At 51.9% G+C, this 18,181-nt stretch overlaps 5 protein-coding genes across 5 annotated transcripts; 3 read left to right on the top strand and 2 right to left on the bottom strand.

The window, feature by feature from the left end:
• Window positions 1–256: 256 nt before the first annotated feature.
• BGZ61DRAFT_373698 (uncharacterized protein) lies at window positions 257–1,413 on the top strand (the record flags this gene model as incomplete). Its single annotated transcript, XM_046242271.1, has 3 exons — window positions 257–354; window positions 1,072–1,182; window positions 1,278–1,413. Coding segments are annotated over 3 exons (345 nt in total), but the record flags the coding sequence as incomplete, so codon positions are not given.
• A 4,735-nt stretch (window positions 1,414–6,148) lies between these two features.
• Window positions 6,149–8,131, bottom strand: BGZ61DRAFT_204429 (uncharacterized protein). The gene is made up of 3 exons (XM_046237949.1): window positions 7,501–8,131; window positions 7,081–7,419; window positions 6,149–6,991 (listed from the first exon to the last, which is right to left on the bottom strand). Exons 1-3 carry the CDS (start codon window positions 7,848–7,850, stop codon window positions 6,508–6,510), a joined length of 1,173 nt encoding a protein of 390 aa, XP_046094241.1. The 5' UTR covers window positions 7,851–8,131; the 3' UTR covers window positions 6,149–6,507.
• A 3,815-nt stretch (window positions 8,132–11,946) lies between these two features.
• Window positions 11,947–14,906, bottom strand: BGZ61DRAFT_594749 (P-loop containing nucleoside triphosphate hydrolase protein; the record flags this gene model as incomplete). Its single annotated transcript, XM_046256865.1, has 8 exons — window positions 11,947–12,380; window positions 12,493–12,584; window positions 12,648–12,716; window positions 12,780–13,276; window positions 13,334–13,822; window positions 13,931–14,034; window positions 14,120–14,280; window positions 14,375–14,906. The coding sequence occupies 8 exons, from the start codon at window positions 14,904–14,906 to the stop codon at window positions 12,138–12,140; spliced, it is 2,187 nt and encodes a 728-aa protein (XP_046094240.1). The 3' UTR covers window positions 11,947–12,137.
• Window positions 14,907–15,264: 358 nt separating this feature from the next.
• BGZ61DRAFT_467766 (uncharacterized protein) lies at window positions 15,265–16,077 on the top strand (the record flags this gene model as incomplete). Its single annotated transcript, XM_046247812.1, has 3 exons — window positions 15,265–15,414; window positions 15,464–15,748; window positions 15,822–16,077. Coding segments are annotated over 3 exons (579 nt in total), but the record flags the coding sequence as incomplete, so codon positions are not given.
• Window positions 16,078–16,112: 35 nt separating this feature from the next.
• On the top strand, window positions 16,113–16,811 carry BGZ61DRAFT_287644 (uncharacterized protein; the record flags this gene model as incomplete). Its single annotated transcript, XM_046238532.1, has 1 exon — window positions 16,113–16,811. A coding segment is annotated over one exon (699 nt), but the record flags the coding sequence as incomplete, so codon positions are not given.
• Between the last annotated feature and the right edge of the window lie 1,370 nt (window positions 16,812–18,181).

Below are 18,181 nucleotides of genomic sequence, written 5' to 3'. Positions count from 1 at the left end.
CCTCAGATATCCAATGAGCGTGTGTCTGTGTCATGATATTTGGCGGGAGTGGCGCGGAAAGGAAAAAAGTGAGACTGGTGGGGCGTTTCAAATCTGGGTGGCAGTGACCTGCCACAACGGCGACTGAAACTGGGAAGAACCATCCGAAATCATCGCGAAGGCCGCGAAGTCACGACGGAGCACCCGAACATCGGCAGCTAGTCTACTAAGCACTATTACCGGCTCGACCTCCCGCCACTGCCTCTTCGCCGATTGCCATCTCGTTGACTCGCGCCCGGTTTATCCGACCGAGATACCCTCTGCAGACTCAAGTTCCCCGGCATTTGTGTTGCACGACCAAAGCACACGGAGGCGGTCCCTCCCCGCTCAGCCTGTGAGCACGCCCGTCACTAGAACGAACTTGGAGGCCTCGTGGTATATGCCACACAACTCACTTGAACTGGATGAAGTGAGGCACTTGTCCATGGCCCCAGGAGAGTTCGGTTCGCAGCCCTCCCGAGCACCTGGGCGGCATGAAGTTTGGGTCTTTGCAGATCACAAATGGGGCACCGGGTCAGACTCCGGGACCCGAAAATCGCAACGAGACAGAAGGTCAACTGGGAATGCGTCAATGGCTTCGCCAACCAGGCGAGAACGATGTCTGCCCAAAGTTTCTGCGACCAATCCAGGCGGCCAACTTCAGAGAGCTGACGTCATTCTGACCCCAAAATTCACCAACTATGACGGCACTTCCAAATCGGTGAAGAGGGGTATGATAGCCCTCATCGTTGTCAAATTGCGATACACTACCGCGTAACCCCCCAAGGCCGTCTCTTGACAGCCCTGCTTCCGCGAGGCTTATGAATATGAAGCTCATTTAGCGGCTCTATTTTCGAGCCACACACGATCATACGAGTTTCCTTCCACAGAATCAGTCCCAGCTATCCTATATATTTAACATGGCAAAGATGGACGGCAGTATCTCTTTCCTAGCTTTGGGCCCTACGATCCACATCCAGCCATGATCAGGTCAGTTGGCTGGCGAGGGCGCCAGCCACATTCGTCCATTCGTGCTCCTAGCCAAGACACCAGCGAGCCTGTCGAGACAACAATTCAACCGGATGACTTGCGGGCCATGAGCCCGCGGATGACAAGCGAGGATGTTGAAGCGTTGGAGCGTGAAATGCACACTGAACTGCGCCGGTTAGTGGAGACTTGGGATCTGCCGTGAACGCTAGATGTGTCCAAGGGTGGCCATCTTGGAAACTGCTCACTGACGTTTGTTCCTGCGGATCTAGGCATGCGAAGGCGTTGCAGGACTCGCTACTCCTCATCTTTAACCGCGTCGAGGCAGTTAAGAAGGGACATGAGAAGCTAGACAGTAGCAACAAGTTGCTGCAGAAGTGTATTGGAGATTTGACTAGCATGCGCTAGAACATGGCTTCGGGCAGCCACGAGCAGTACTGAACCTGTTGGGAAGGTTTTGTCGACCTACCGAGACCGACACGCAACAGCTGGAACCCGACTTTGAACTTGGCTCCAGCAACTGGAACAAAATATCCGGCCATTGGATTTCTGTTGGTGCGTTTTGCGGTCTCCAGCTCCCGCGACGCGTTCCTCGATGCTCCATCCTCATCCCAAGAGATGCATCGTCGCCCTCCACCTTGGGAAAGCGATAGCGGCGGTATGAAGAAATGAAACCATGCAGGATATCGTGCAATACAGGGGCACTATTTGGTAAACAAGACACCTGCAGCCAACCGAGAAAAGAATACGACACTCCATAACAAAGGTACTCAATTTATCAAACATGAGTCACATCTTTGACTGTGCAGAAAACCCCGGTGAAAGGATGTTGGCGATAGTGGCTTGTGGCTAACCTAGCCTGACACTTTGAGCGGGGTAATTTGGGAGAAAATGCGACCAATGGCAGGAGAGCAGAGACACCTTTCCCAGAAGCATGGTTCTGTTTGGCCTTGGCTTGCCCTTGGCGTTCTGCAATGTGGCTGGTCCTGCCGGACGATCATGGTTTCAGGTTTCCATCGCACCCGACCTGGGAACTGGTCCCTTGTCTTGAAACCCGTCATGTTTTATGACGAGAAGCTAGCAAAAAGGGGCAGGCAACGTGAACGATGATCATTACAGTCCACAAGCCATGTTCCAAGTACAGATACTGTACCAAGGACTGCTTGTAAGTTGACAAAATACAACCAAACAGGCCCATGCACGGTGTCATGTCCTCCATGTATTTCGTCAAATTTCACGTTTTTCGTCCGGCATGCATCTTAGCGCCATCGCTATAGCTTCCAGCTCTGCCGTATACACGTTCTGATCATCTCTCGAGCCGATCGTAATCGAGTACCTGGCCACCACTTGGCCGGGTCTGTTGCCCAGGGTATCACGAACGATGCCGCCCATGCCTACCCTTCCTGCCTTCTCAGAAGCACTTGTTGCCACCAGGATGCCCTCCATCCTGCTGGCGGTTTCTGTCGCCATATCCCGGTCGAGGTCGTGCCCGATGGGCAGGCGGCTTTACCATGGTGGTATTTCACATGCCTGGATTGTCTCCATTCGCTCAACTGTATTTCCTTCTTGCGCCAGCGTGAACTTTAGTGAGGCTCGAGCATGACGTTCCCCTATCATGGGGATGCTTGCCTCTGCTTCCGCCACCGCAGTCGCTGTTGTTCGGAAGGCGCCTGTGGACATGGAGGCAACCTAACGTGATTCTGGGTTTAATTGATGGGCGACCCTCTCTTTCTAAGCTTCGTAACGCTGGTACACTCAGCAACGGCCATCCGCTGCCAACATTTTACAGCCACCTCCAAAGGTAATTTGTCGGCCCTTTAAGTTGCTCTCTGCATTGGCATTCTCGTATCCTTGTCCCCAAAATTCACCCTTGCGAGAGCTATAGCTCGCGCTTAAGTCTATGAATCTCTTCATCTTGGCCATAAATGACGACTTTCCACCCGCTACAAGACCTCTCCTATACCAACCTTGGGCCCCGCATCTCCCCGTTGAATCTCACACATTCGGTCCTTTCCCCCTCCTCCCTTGCACATACGGCGCCGAATCGTTGTCGTCTATACTGCGCCAATAACGACGATCCCTCAATCGCGGGATATTGGTCAGTTATCAACGTCCAATATCCGACGTGCTGTTTCGGGGATCCTTACATCATATCGGTCCCCAGCTTCTTCGGTCCCTGAACGTCTCGACCCGCATGGACACTCAGCTCCACCAGCACGGACAGGGTCTCCCATACGATAACCCCCCCGCCGTCACTGATAGAGCAGTGGCCCCCTTGACCCCGCAGGGTACACCCGAGGACTCAGCCATGGCGACCGCTATCTGGTTGATCCCACGGCTGCGATCTCCCACTCCAATTCGGGATTGAGACGTGGATGGGATCCGGGTGGTGTCGTTATCTTATCGTAGTGGAAGTTACTGGTTCTCCGGGCTTTGCCGTTCGACCATCCGGGCTCAGAACTGTTGAAATCTGCAAAATAGGAGCCCCATACAGATTGCTGGGATTATCATGCGTTATAGCCACCAACAGAACCCCATGCCGCACCCCGTTTTCAAACGCGGCGACAGTTCGCCGAGAGAGCTCAGAAGATACACTGAAAAATACGAAAGGATCGGGCTTACGTTCACAGCGTCTGCAGAAAGTCGAGTGAACAAATCCGACCAGCTCTGCGTCCAGTGTTGCTAATAATATAAACAATACGTATATTGGCAATATGGACCCCTCGCAATATTATTGTATTGTCAAGGGGTGCATATTGTATTACCCAATATGAACATGGCCGATATTGTATTGTATTGCCAAGAATCCAATATATTGGCAGTGTGACAATATATCCCATATATTACACGTGACCTTCATTATTCACCTGCCGTGGCTAAAATATCATCACCTTGAAAATCTCGAATCCCAAACCATGACTTCAAGCACTCCAATGCTTCAATTACATCACCCCCAAGTCGATTTCGACGGTCCGTAATCGTTATCTTTGCCCCAGAGAAGAGTCGTTCAGGTTCGGCAGACATTGCAGGAATTGACAGTATATCCACGGCCATTTTGCTCAGGTTAGGATAGTTTTTCTGCTGTGTCTCCTCTAGCCACCATGTAAGGGCGCTTGTGAACCCATAAACCCGTTCAGACTTACAATAACGCTCATACTCATCTGTGATAAGCGCTGGTTGTAGATGCTTGTTCCTCCAATTCAAGAACTCGTTCGGAGTCGTCGACGGGACCTCAGATAGAGGAAGATGCGGTTCCACAGGTTTATATTCATCCCACAGTGTCTCCATCAACTTCTTTGACGACTCAGCCCACTCCTTCTTCCAGTTGTTGTGTATGTAGTGCCATTTATGCGAAGGGTGCAGCACAATCGCAGCAACGTAGGCAGGCGATTCGTCAGTAAGGCGATAGTACTTGTCCATTTTCGCCCATCCCGAGTTATACATCGGTGCCATAATCCGGTCGTCGATATGTGCCTCCTTCCCTGCTTCGAATTGTGCCAATACGAAGTCCATAGCCAAGAGGACATTGTCGAGGGTTGCAAACGATGACTCGAGAGCCTTGGTAGTCATTTTGAGCTTCTCTAAAAAGGACTTGATCTTCTCGAGGATGATCCAGTCCTCCGAAGAGAGCTCGTCTCCAGCGCAATCTGCTTCCGCCCATTTGTTAAAATACCCGTCGATTGCGTCCCTAAGATGCAAGGCCGCTTGTAGCATAATATACCACGAACTCCACCTCGTGTCGTTATCTCGCGCAAGCTTGCGGTTATGGCTAATAGCCATAAACTTCTGGCAACGCTGAACACTTCGTTGGATGAAAACGACAAAGTTATGAAGCTTGCCAAGAGGACCCTTTTGCCGCCATGCCTCGATCTCCTTTAGCGTCACAATATATGTACCAGGATCGTCGTGTTCGAGCTTCTCATTGTCGGTAACGAAGAGGAAAGCTTTGGCGGCGAGGTTGATGATGTGACCTTGGCAGCGAAGGCGGTGAGATCTGGGGTCGTATTGAATGTCAAATCGGCGCAGAAGGCCTGTGAATGTTAGGGCAAATCCGAAGAAATAGTGCGTCGTACTGACCAAGAGAAATATATCTCATCATGGTATCGTTGTTGCCTGCATTGTCCATCACGAAATATCCAAGTTTGGAAGCAAACCCCCAATCATCGACCACTTCCAAAACTGCCGCTGCAAGGTGAGAACCATCGTGCTCACTGTCGATGTCTTTCAAGGCCAAGACATGGTGTTCCAGCTGACCGTCTTCCGTAACATAGTGAGCGACTATGCCTAAGATGGCCAAAGAGTTGGGAGAAGCCCAAAGGTCGCAGCTGATGTGAATCCTTGACTTTGCCGACTGTATGCGCTGCTTGACCTTCTCCTTCTGGCCTTCATACTGCCGCATAATCCATTTCTTGATGGTCTCGTGTGTATCTGGAAGCCAAGTATCGATATCGGTATTGAGGCAAGCCAAGAGTGCTCGGAACTCTGGGCATTCCACAAGCCGAAATGGGCGAGAACAGGCCGTAATAAACCTTACGTATAACACTTCGAGCTGGTCAGGGTCGATCGATTCTCCGGATTGATCGTTGAGCCGACGGCGTTTTCGGGGGTTTTCATCGGCCGTAAAACGAGCTTGTTCGAGAATAGTTCGTATATTTATGACTTTAGCTGTTCGGGGGGCGCCTTTTGGGAGGCCATGACCATCAGGAAGAGGATCCGTAAGGTGCTTGGCTGGAGCGGCAGTTCCACCAGAACAGGAATACGTTTTGTCACAATGCTTACAGCGCCACTCTTCTTTTCCGGTCCGTCGATTGTAGTATCTTGTCTCTATCTCCTCGTCTGGCATATGGGAGAAGACCCATGATGTTCTTGGCTTGGCCAAGGAGGTTCTAGAGACTGTGCGAGGTCGCGACGATTGGCAATTGGAGGTTTGGCTCTCGTCTGGGTCATGTAATTGCTGACTGGAGAGCTCCGAAAAGTCGTCTGATATTGACGACCCTCTTCGTTGCGACGTTTGAACAAAAGGCAGGCGTTGTTGAGGCATGGAGGTTGTCAGTAGTCCTCTGTAGAGTGACAGAAGAGGGTCTCGAGGGGCTGCCCGTGAACGATACCCTACCCTGTAGACCATGAATTTATACTTTCACTACGCGTTTTCTTGCCCCTGACGTAAAACAGTTACGCGTTTTCTTCGCAAGCGTCCCCACATGTCGACGTTAATTGTCAACAAAACAAGTGCAATTTGCCCGAAGATCCGCCAGCCAATACAGACGATATATTGCCAATATGGATAACCTTATATTGTATTGTCACAATATCACAACCTGCGTATTATATTGGTACAATATCAGAAAACGCATATTGTATTGTATGTATTGCAATATATTGTTTTATTGTCATATTATTAGCAACACTGGTTGTGCTTTTCTCAGCGGCTCCGGCCGCCTCGGACAATTACCGTCATCTTCATGTAAAAGACTCACTTTCGACCTTAATTCGATGGGTAAATCAAGAGCATTTATCGTCAGATGTCGTTCGCAAGATGTGAGACCTGTCTCCCATCCCACGCCTCAGGCTGCTTAGGCGGCGGGGTCGGGTAGTCGAACCTCTAGATGCAGCATCATGCTGCGCGTTGCTTATGGGCATATACTGCAAACTCCTTATTTGGTATCCGGTTGTGCCCAAGAGCTGAGTAGAGGCGATCCGAAAAGATAGGTTTGTTATAAAGATGGCATGGGACGGGAATTGACGATATAAATTCCCTGACAAGGTGATACAATGCAGGACTAGCATGCAGTGTCTCCGTCGTGCCAGCTCTCTCCTCGATTGAACTTCTTGCATGGGTCCATACAACGGTTGCCCTCTTGATATGATCATAGACACAGGTGTCATTGGCGTTTGACTGGGCGGATTTCCGGTAACACTCGTCTTTATTGGCGGCCAAATCTTCTGGACGTTGCGCGAGAACTCGTTAACCAGGTATGCGGTTTTGCTATCGAGGTATATTAGCCATGGTTGGTCACAATGGTCACAACATGTCGACAGACGCGAGTTGTGGGTACGATTCTTGGATTGTCTTACCGTATTCTTCGAAGTCCAACATTCATAAACACCGTGAGAGGCAAATCGGAGACGTGGTTCCGTATACTCAACCGCCGATTAAACAGATCGACGGTCAAGCGAGGCCACACGCGTGCAGCCTGGGTCAAGTAGTCTCCAATGTCACTGATTAGACTATTTGGAAGGGCCGGTGGTGTCGGCGCTGGTGCTGTGGCCGACATGGCCACTTCTCTGGCAGCAATTTCCAGCAGATGGACCAAGTCCGGCAGGGAGCTCGTCGTCTCACAGACCAAGAAGGGTTTCTGCGCCCAAATATTCTGAAGGTCACAAGACAGCTTCTCAGCCAAGCCCCGAATTTTTCTATTAAGGCATGTGAGCCGGGCTTGGTCACAATGGCCAAGACACATCGATGAACGATAGGTGTGTGTGAAATTGCCTTACCTTAGTCTTCCAAATTCTAGATCCATGAGCATGATGGGAGACAACTCGGAGACGTGGTTCTCTAGCCTCATCTGCTCATGCGCATCGACGACTGCCATGCCTACGTGAGGTCCATCAACCAGGTTGGTGGTCAAGTGGAACCACACGCGGGCAGCCCGGGTTAAGTAGTCGCCCATGTCAATGATTAGACTGTTTGGATGGACCGGCGGTGTCATCGCCGGTGCTACAGCCGTTGTGCCCACTGCCCTAGCAGCAATCTCCAGCTGACGACGGACCAATGTCTCCAGGGAGCTGGTGGGCGCGGCATTGGTTCCGTACTCAAAATCGGGCACCACTGTCGGGATCGGCATGGTGTAAGAATGGAGCAAGGGAGTAGTTTGCCTCGGACTATCGGCCGCCCAGCAGAGCTGAGGTTCCGGTCCAGTGTACTAGACCAACTACGTGGCACCTCGTGGTAGTGGGCACCTGGTGCCAACTTCAGCGCCGGCCACGAAGCAAGGTGGCGGGTAGTAGGGAAGCCCAGGGTTCGCGGGCAGAAGTCGGGTTCTCAACAGAAGACGAGGTATTCACGAAGTGAAAGCGGAGGGCAAGGCATGACCGTTCGGCAGATTGTCTAGCACTTGTCCAAGATAGTCAGCGGCAATTGTTGGTACAGCTTCAAACGACACAGGAAGAGGCGGTGTCACCTAATGACCGACTTCGTTGTGCGACAGGTGAAGATAGTTGGACTAGATGCCCTTGGGGTCTGTGTATGAGGATGCAGGTGAAAGCTAGCCAGACCACAGGCACTGGGTAATATAATTCAAAGGAGGCTTTGACGGGAAGTTGTTGAGGACTACAAACAAGCGAGACTGACCTTTAATGTCAGTGCCTGCAATCAGGCTCCTTCCTTACGGTAGGTAATAAGAGCCCAATGTCGAAGGAGCACCATCAGCTTTCTACCACCCTTCCCCAACCTCAGTTCACGACGCAAAAGTGGGTGCAGATACAAAGGAAGCAGAGGCGCACGTATGTGGTGGCAGAGCCGCATCAAAGCATTGTGTCCAGACGCCTCGTTGCCTTCAAAGGTGGGGCAATCACACTAGAGCGAGCGAGAGTGAGTCAAGGACACAGACAACGGGCGAGCGTCAGGGAGGAGCTGGCTACGGTAGATCCTCTAGCAGGATTTTGCGGAGGATTTAACCGCCGTCTCATGCAATGCAATGAGAATGGGCTCAACCATAGGTTCTCAGCAACTTAGAGTTTGAGATATGTGACAGTGGCCTGTTTGCTGCCCAATCACCGCAATTGTGATTTCGGATTCCCCGCACCGCATGCCCTACCGGTACCGGTATTGTTGAGGGCATATCGTTCTCAGGAGAGAAAACATTGAATTCATTGGGCCACTCACACACCGAGGCTGCGAGGCGCTTCACACCTGGCCGGCCCCTGCTCCCGGCCCCCTGGCGTAACGCTCGGATTAGAGGCGTAAGAACCGTGGGCCGGTGCCACCATAAATCTTCAGCTACTGCGACTAGCGTGCTTGTCTCTCCGACAATCCCTGACAGCCAACAGAGGCTGGGAGGCAACGAGAGCTGGGGAAACAAGCGGGGTCAGGGGTTGACGAATATCGCCAACCCCAGGCAGGCCGTGAAAATTCAAAAAGATTTTTCATTAGGCTCTCGCCCCTTCTCGCTAGCCCACCCTGATTAATTTCATGTGCATATGATTGTGGCACGGACTGTTCCACAATCCTTCCTGTTTGTCACCTTGCATTGTCCCCCTGTCGTCCAATGGTTGTTTGACCTGGCCACCATGATCCTTATCGCGTTTGCCCGCAGGCCATGTTATCCCCGTCACTGGTCTCGTCATTACTGTGGTTCCAGGTCATTGATAATCTATGAGAGCCACCAGTAGCTGCTACTAAGAATAACATCCCTCACAGCCACAGGCGGCTACTAGTAGCAGCCGGAGCGCCCTCCCACAGCACGTGGAAAGCGACATATGCGACGAAAGCCTGGCGTCAATTCATTGCGGTGAGCATTCTGAAAGCAGTCATCCATTTGATCTGGGCAACATTAGCGTTCAGCGCTGGTCGTAAACAACCGGTGAGCCCGTGAACAGAGCCCCCAAGTCAAGCAGGGCAGCCTGCATGAAGATGGCTTGTCACTCGCGTGTGATGTTGGGAACCTGGATGGAGGCTGTTTCAGCCCGGCTACATAGCCATGCCTATCTAGGCAGCATACAGATACGAAGAGGGATATTTGCCATATACGGAAAGGATCCGGACGTGACGATGCTACTTGATACTACGAGGTAGCGCCCACAAGATGGTCAAGCCTCTTCCCACAGCCATTTTGCCATCTCCGAGCCCGTTGATGACGACATCCTCACCACTCAGGGTGCTGTCGTATGCAAAGCCGGTCTGACATCCCTGGGCGTAAGACAGCATCCAGGCATATCACCGAGCCCTGAAGCGGCTGAGCCAGCTCCGACTGAGGGAGTAGATATTGCCGTTCTTTCACATGCCCATGTCTCCGAAATACCCAGCTATCATTCCGGCCGGCACCCTACAGACGATTCGAAACGGGAATGAGGAGGACGGCACGGAAGCTTTGATGCTAGAGCGAGCAGTGTACGGAGTAATGTAGCCCTATGTACCACTGGGGATCTATCCAATAGGAGAGGTATGGGCGAGCTTTGGAGGAGAGCCGAGCAAGATGGTGAGGAACAACAAGCTCTTCACTCGGCTAGAGAGAAGGACGATGAAGGTCCAGTGAACGCGACGCGTTGAGTTTTCAGATAACGGAAGGGTCTTAACCTATTTAGGAAGAGCGACGGGTACCCGTCGGCCTATTGGGCCCCAGGATCCGTCATCATCACGCACAGACCCCAGCCCTTCCCGACATTAGTCTCGATAAAGCAAGCGCCGCAAAGCTCCGCAAGAGCTCCACCCCCTTTCACATTGGCTGCGATGTGATTCCAAGTCCTCGCTTCATGAATAGATGGATTCACATGTCTGGGCGCTGTCGGAAGCTTCCCAAATCCCTCAAGCTTTGTTAATTCCAAATCTCGGCGCCTTTGCCTGCGGCCTGGTAACGACCCATCTTTTTAATTTTCCAGTTTTCCAGCCTCGAGTCTTGAGTGTCGATTCCTAGACCCTCCGAAACCATACCACAAGTCTCCCCATCCATTTTGCCTCAGCAACGTCAGCCAATCTGCTCCGGTGCCAAGGCGTGCTAAGCCCCTCACGAAGATACGCGACGCAGTTAGCTTGGCAGCGGGGAAATTCTCGGCGTGATGTCGGCTGACACGGAGCTTCATCGGCCCTCCACCGAATCTGGATGCAAGGAGAATGGCGGTTATGACGCTGAGCTGTTGGTGGTGCATCGCTGCCCAATGAGCGCCGTGGGGGCCTCTCTTAACGAGTATTACCGTACGGAGGACCATTTCAAAAGTTTTGTCCTGCCAAGACGCTACGATATGAAGGCAACCAATCAATGCAAGGCCAAGTACATTAAGTACTTCTCTCCTCACACAAGCCCTGGAAGCTCAAAGATTATAGAACGCCATCAATCACTATCCTTAGCAGCTAGTACCTATTACCCCCTGAAGCAATAGGGGGGGTAGCGGATGATTTGAGAACAGTAGCTTACCCTCCTTGTACCTTAGGTAACTAACAAGGATAAAGGGATATGGCGTCTTTAGCGTGGGACAAAACTTTTGAAATGGACAAACGGTACATAGAGGCTGGCAAAGTCGCATTTCGAAGGCTGACCATTTGTTATACGGTTTCCACGCAGCTCCAAGAGCACGTCCAGAAACGTTTTGTCTTGAGCTTTATAGTCAGTAAGGACAAATGCAGGGACAACAGGCAATCCTCACCGCGAGCATTTCCCCGACACAAACCTGTAGTGGGAGTTGGCTGGATCGAGGGTATGCGTGAAAGGCCGGATGAGCACGGTGCCGGTTGGGAGGGCCGGGATCGCTAAATCCTTAGTCTCTTACGACTCTAACAGTAATGCCAAGTGGTGGACCAAAGTGGATGGTAACGTCGTCCGCAAGATGATAACTCGGGGATTTCGGGTCGGGAATGATGTCCGCAGCGGCAAACTCCGCCCCATTCACAACCTTCAAGCCGGTGTATGTATTTTTGTTAACCACTACAGGCATCCCCTGGGCGTAGAAGAAGACCTCGGGAATCTTGCAGTTGGAGTTGTCGCCTTGTTCGATGGTCTGGGCCACCTCCTGCTGGGATAAGGCTCGACTGCGCCAGGTGTGGGTCGAGACGAAGACCGAGATATGTCTCCTGTGAAAGCGGGCCCAGTCTACCACGGCTTCCGTGTTGAGGCTCCATCGGTTACGGTTGAGCGGTGTTATGGCGCGCAAGCCATCCTTGGAGGTGATTTGGGAGCGGTCCACGAGCTTGGTGTTGAGTAGGTCAAGGTCCTCTATTCCCAAGAGCATTTCCGGGCTCACCGATGCTATGGCTAAGATTCAACGATGCGAGGCTGTCCAAAGCCTAAAACTGCCTCTTATCGAGAGAGGATGGTTCGTATAGGGAATCTAATATATCCGATACCCTGTCTACACGCCCCTAGAGAAATGTGATATCAAGTGATCTCAATTTTATCGGTAATGGTAAACATAATAATAGTCTAATATCCTAAACTCTCTGAAAGTCCAGCCTCTCTTACAAGCTGGTAGAAAGCCCCCTTTTGCTGCATCAGCGCAGCAGGCGTATCAAACTCAACAGCCTTGCCGTTTTCGAGCACGACGATGCGGTCAGAATCGATGATTGTATTGATGCGATGTGCGATTGTGATAACGGTTCGGTTGCTGAAGACGTTCTCGCGGAGTGTCCGCTGGAGGTGTGTATCTGTTTCTACGTCCACGGCAGCCTGTGATTCGCCAGTTAGCTCGTGCAATGTCGTTAGGGTCATATAAATGCCAATTATGGCATTGCTGGGTGCCAATGATGCCATATTCACATTACTGGAAGGAATTGCTCACAGTCGCTTCATCCAGCACGAGAATGCTCGCTGGCTTGAGCATCGCACGGGCCAAAGACACGAGCTGTTTCTGTCCCTGACTAAGATTTGATCCTAAAGAATATTAGCCTCAAGTAGTGTATCTGTCTTCCAGAAGACAGAGGCAGAGAGCTTCACCTCCTTCGTATACCTTGGCATCTAGTCCACCGGCCATGCTGGCTACATGTTCTTTCAGTCGTGCAAGCTCTTAATTCATCGTTAATACTACTGCCATAACAAATTCAGTCAAGAGAGAAACGTAGAGCATACCAAGAGCAGTCCAGAGCTCCGTATCATCATGATCCTCAGCAGGATCGAGATTCTCGCGAATGGATCCTTCAAACAGCGCAGGGTCTTGTGGGATAATTATGAGTCGTTGCCGTAGGTCTAAGAGGCCGATAGTCGAGGTGTTAATGTCGTCGATGTGAATGTTTCCTCCAGATGCTTCGATGATCCTGAATAGTGCCAGGGCCAGTGAGCTTTTCCCAGCACCAGTGCGGCCCACTACGCCAATCTTCTCACACGGCTTGAAATCGAGATTGAGGTTCCGAAGAATCAAGGGTAACTCAGGCCGATAACGCGTGCTATAATCGACAAACTTCACAGAACCCCTTGAAGGCCAACTGGCTGTGGGGCGGTGATTTGGTATTACCTCTGGTGCTTCGCTAGGTAGTTGAGTATATTCTAGGACACGCTCAGCCGAGACAATGTTCGTTTCAACCTCTCCAGTGGCTCGAACAAGTGAGCTAAAAGACTGCGTAATTTGCCTATTCCTTAAGTCAGTTCAGGTCGAAGGAATGGGCACTGAATCGGTTGAAACTGACAGTGCGTAAGATATCATCAAACCAACCATGCCCGCAGACAAATGGTTACCAAGTGACAGGTTAGTAAGAGCGAGCCCGGCAGTGGCCAGAATGATAATTGATCCTATAAATTCCAGTCGAACACCCAGCCACCGGTTCGCCGTAATAGATGGAATATACGCCTTCATATTAGCATCTAGGTGATGCTCATTGTCGTGGATAAACCGGTCTTGCTGGAGGTATGCCCGGATGGTTGTGAGACCACCAAGGGACTCTTGAAAGTGAGCAAAGACAGGACTGCGACTGACACCATCTAAGCGCTTTAACTCTCGCTTCGCTCCTAGGTAGTACTGCTGCATATAGCTATACAGCATGACGAGGGGAATAGCCAGTAAGATAAACGCAGGCGCTCCAGAGGAGATGACGGCGAGACTGAACAGTGCTTTGACACTATTAATAAATAAAGTATTGAATTGCCGCGGAAGCGATTGATCAATACGGTAGATATCACTATGAGCGAATGTTGTCAGCTTTCGGTCTCCAACGCGCTAGACATGCGTAAAAATAGCGACTTCCGGCTTAGTTAAAGGGTCTTTGGCCAGTCGCTTCAATGCATACCTGGAGAACCGATTGAGAATTTGGCCTGCCGGCGTTGTCTCGAAGAAAGTCATCGGAGATCTCAAAATTGCAAGGATCATGCTTTCGTGTAATTTTCGAGAAGCCTGTAGAAGGGTTGAGGTGTCAGCGATGCCCCTTAAGGTATTATCCAAAACTCTAGGATCCAAGAAGAAGAGAATCATCACTCGCCTCGATTGAGCACCATAGCCACAATGTCGATGACTGCAAAATGACCAAGCTAGCTGATCCAAGTCCAAACGCAACATAGACACCAAGATACTTCTTGACGTCCACGTCCGTGCCTGGCTTGTCGTTTGCCTCAGACCACTGCTTCAGCCAGACGTTTCCTCCTAGTCATTGTGAGTATGATTCATCAATGGTTCAGCAACGCTCATCTTAAGGCATTACTTGACACTATTGCCAGACGCAAAGTTGACGACTTACCGATCTCAGCAACTTGAGCGCCTACAAGGGTAACGGCATAGATAGCCACGGCGAAGAGGCTGCTCGCTCTTGCGTAGTTACCATAGACTTTCCACTTGACACTCCCCTGTTGCATGAATTCCTTGCGTTTAGGCTTCCTTTTAGCCGCCTCAATATCCAGGATGTTTGGTCCAAGGCCCGACCTTTCTGGGTCGGTACGACCATTGGGGGAAGAAGTTTGGCTTAACCCAACTGCTTCCGTCATTTTCGGTAGCCTGAGGTAGTCAAGTGGTTGTTGCCCATTGGTCATAACTTCTCTTGCGGAAGTGGCAATATTCTCGGAGGTCAACGCCGCATCGCTCTGGTTCAAGTTCTTCACTTGGCCAATAAGATTGGCGAAGTCACCTCCCGCGGCTTTGAGCTGGTTGTATTTACCCTGCTCCAAGATCTTTCCGTCTCCAAGTAGCACGATGGCGTCCGCCTCTGTCAAGACAGGTGTCGAGTTTGTGGCGAGAATTCTACTGTACAAAGGACCTGTCGTTTCTGTCGACATTCTGCTTTCTGGACAGGAAACCACATTTTCGTCCGTGCACCCCCAATAAAAAGCAAGTTCATTCAGCCGAAGGCTGACTCTACATTAATCCATAAGTTTTTTCCCAATAATGAGGGTTTGGTGCAGACAGGGATTAATAAGTTTCCCAGACTCTGATTGGTCTAAATTTTGTATGGCTGGTCGCAAAACGTACCGCAACTGGATGACGGCCTTCGAAAGGTGGGTCGCTATTAACAGCTGCCAGGACCCCTGGTTTGTTTACTAGGGGGCCAGCTTTAGGATTTCGGGATTCAAATACCCATTTCATCCCGCACAACGCCTCTTGATGTCTTGCTCCATTAAGTAATGCGTCTTAAAGTCTACTCCTCAAGAGCTTCAAGATGATATGATTTCCATCGTCTGCGTCCGCTGTGGCGAGGAGAAACCGGCAGGTGACTTTATTGGCAAAAGGAAATCGGTGGGGCACACCAAGAACTGCCAGGACTGTCGCAATCAGCGCAGTTCTCATGTCAGTCTGTCTCCCACTCCGTAAGACGTTCAATACTAACTAATTAAAGTACTCCAGGTCCAGAGGCGCGATCCTGACATTAAGAAACCTCGCCGTCGCTCCTTCTTCAACTGAGAGTCCCGCTCCGAAGAGAACTGAAGAAGATGCTGGCCTATTGCCTCCTAACGACAGATTCGGAACCCAACCTACGTCGCCAGAGAGGCTGCGGCAATGTCATACAGCGAAGACGTTATCCGGGGCGTCGATTAGCCAGCCGCGAATAGTGTTGGGGACGCCAATTCCACCAACCCAACAAAGCTCGCGGCTCTTCCGTACAATAGCTCCCTCACCTCCTGTGCAGCCGACGACACTACTAACCGCCTCACATTCCGATCCGTCTACTATCCGAAGCAGCACGTCTGATATAGGTCACCCTGACTTGGCTCCTAGATTCCTCAAGTGTGGGAGAGACTCACAGGACGATTCCTCCATGGCTGGCGCAAGGGCCAAGCGGGCTGCTATCCAGCGCGGCCATCGTTCACGACGCCGTGCAGGCGAGACTGTGTCACTGACTCCCTCAATATCTCAACTCGGCGCGTTTAAAGGTTCGGAGGGGCCTGGGGCAGATATTCTTACTTAATGGTCGCAGTACTTCGGGCTAACGACAGAATGTAGATGCGAGCCAAGATCGACCGCGGCCGAGTGGGCTTCCAGATGGGGATGGGATAATCAAGGAAGGAGATGACTGGGGCCAGTTCTCGGAGTCCGATATTGACGCCGAGGACTATTTCAACCTGCTGCTTTCGCCCGTCCGGCCACGCAGGTACCTGGAGCAAATAGGGGTAGAGTGTGACTCCGACCCAGGGGACGGGGACGAGAGCGACGGTAACGACTCCGTGGATGAGGGCCCTGTTCGTCATCGCTCGCGGCTGCCTTCTGCACGGCCGAGGACTGGTCGCCGTGGTCCGGCTCCTGGCACAGGAGGGCGACCGAGACGATCTCAAAGGCAAACTCGATCGTTGAGGCCGCCACGACGTATTCGGAGTCCGGTGAGGATTCCACCTGAAGAGTCGGCGGTATTCCACGCACAAGATCCGGTGTGGAATGGAGATCTGGAAGCTTGCGCCTTGACTGGTCGCGACAAGGCCATCCTCCGCGAGTTCTGGACAGAGCTGGACAATGACCAAATGCAGTTTTGCAGTCGATGCCAAGAGAGTTGGTTCCAGATGAAGATCGATTGCGATGGCATTTGTGCGCGTTGTTATCGAAAGGATGAAAAACGCCGCCCCGACGAGCCGTATTTCTTCTCTGCGGATAATCAGCTCGACTTCGGCCCTGTACCGGCCCGGTTGCCCCAGCTTACGCCTACCGAAGAGTCTTTGATTGCTCGTGTTCACGTCCACGTGAACATTATGCTTGTGCGAGGGCAGCAATACAAATATCGGGGGCACGTAGTTCACTTTCTCCGCGAGGTTGGCTTAGTGTACAACCAGCTCCCGCTTTTGCCGCAGGAGTTGAACACTGTATTACTACGTCCTGCGAATACGTCGTCCCACGCACATCTTAGCCGGCAATTCACCCGCCAGTTCCGCGTGCGCCGCCAGCCGGTTGTCATATGGCTAGACTACCTCCGCCGCCATCATCCTGGCTATCGATGCATCGTCATCGACGAAGAGAGGCTAAATCAATTGCCCCAAGATGGCAATGTCCTGGATGCCATCCCCCAGAGTCAGGTGGAGGCTGCGGATGTTGGACCCGAGGAAGATCAGGAGGCGGAGCCTGACCTGGAGGACGAGGCTGCGGTGCCAGACCTGTTGGCCAAGGACACGGAGCTTGATGCTCTGCGGTCTATTCTCGCCGGAGAGTCAGAAGCTGATTCAGAGCTTTCCACAAGCTTCCAGGCGCAGGCGCAACACGAGCTGCAGCTCCCGAATATACGACACACACCCATTAATGACTTCAATCGCTCTCATGCCCTACTCTCCTTGGCGTTTCCCTGCCTCTTTCCTGACGGTAGAGCCGACTTTGTTGAACCTCGATTGCGCTCCATTGATTACAAGGATTACGTCGAGCACGCGATGCGCTGGCACGACGGGCGTTTTGCACGCCACCCGACCTTCCGCTTCGTCGCCTTCAACACGCTAATGCGGTCACAAGCACGTTCACGGTCCAGATTCTTCGTGAAGCAACATGATGGGAGACAGCAGCCGCTGACGCGAGAGCAACTTATTCAGGCGCTGGAACACAGCGAGGACCCCGAGGCGCAGGCGCTGGAACACAGCGAGGACCCCGAGGCGCAGGCGCTGATCAACTCGATCACAAGGCATGCGGTGTCTATTCGCGGTACGCGTCCCTTCTGGAACAAAAGGAGGCAGGACCTCGAGGCCTATGCCTATAACCTTGGTTGTCCTGGTGCATTCATCACGTTTAGCCCGGCAGATTTACACTGGCGGAGTCTCTACCAGCACATGCCCCAGTATGACGACTGGCTAGCCGCCACCGAGCCGGAGAGGATGGCTCTATCGCGCCGCCTATTGCGGCAGAACCCCCACATTGCTGCTTTCCACTTCTACCGCCGATACTGCCTCTTTCGGGATATCGTGCTAAGCAAGAAGTTCGGCATCACGGATTACTGGGATCGGTACGAATGGCAAGGGCGTGGTAGTCCACACAACCACGGCCTATACTGGATGGAAAATTGCCCCGGAGCCGACATGGAGGACGAAGCCGCTCGTGATGTATTTGCACGCACGTGGGGATTCCACGTCACTGCCATTAACCCCGAGCC

The sequence above is a fragment of the Ilyonectria robusta genome, assembly GCF_021365365.1.
Source record: "Ilyonectria robusta strain PMI_751 chromosome Unknown BGZ61scaffold_63, whole genome shotgun sequence".
NCBI lineage: Eukaryota > Fungi > Ascomycota > Sordariomycetes > Hypocreales > Nectriaceae > Ilyonectria > Ilyonectria robusta.
This window is presented reverse-complemented; position numbering and strand designations above follow the sequence as displayed.

Coding starts and splice junctions, on each gene's coding strand:
- BGZ61DRAFT_204429 (XM_046237949.1), bottom strand. CDS start 7,850: ATGCCGATCCCGACAGTGGTGCCCGATTTTGAGTACGGAACCAATGCC. Junction 7,420..7,500: donor CTAGAATTTGGAAGACTAAG/GTAAGGCAATTT, acceptor ATGCCTTAATAG/AAAAATTCGGGGCTTGGCTG. Junction 6,992..7,080: donor GTTGGACTTCGAAGAATACG/GTAAGACAATCC, acceptor ATACCTCGATAG/CAAAACCGCATACCTGGTTA.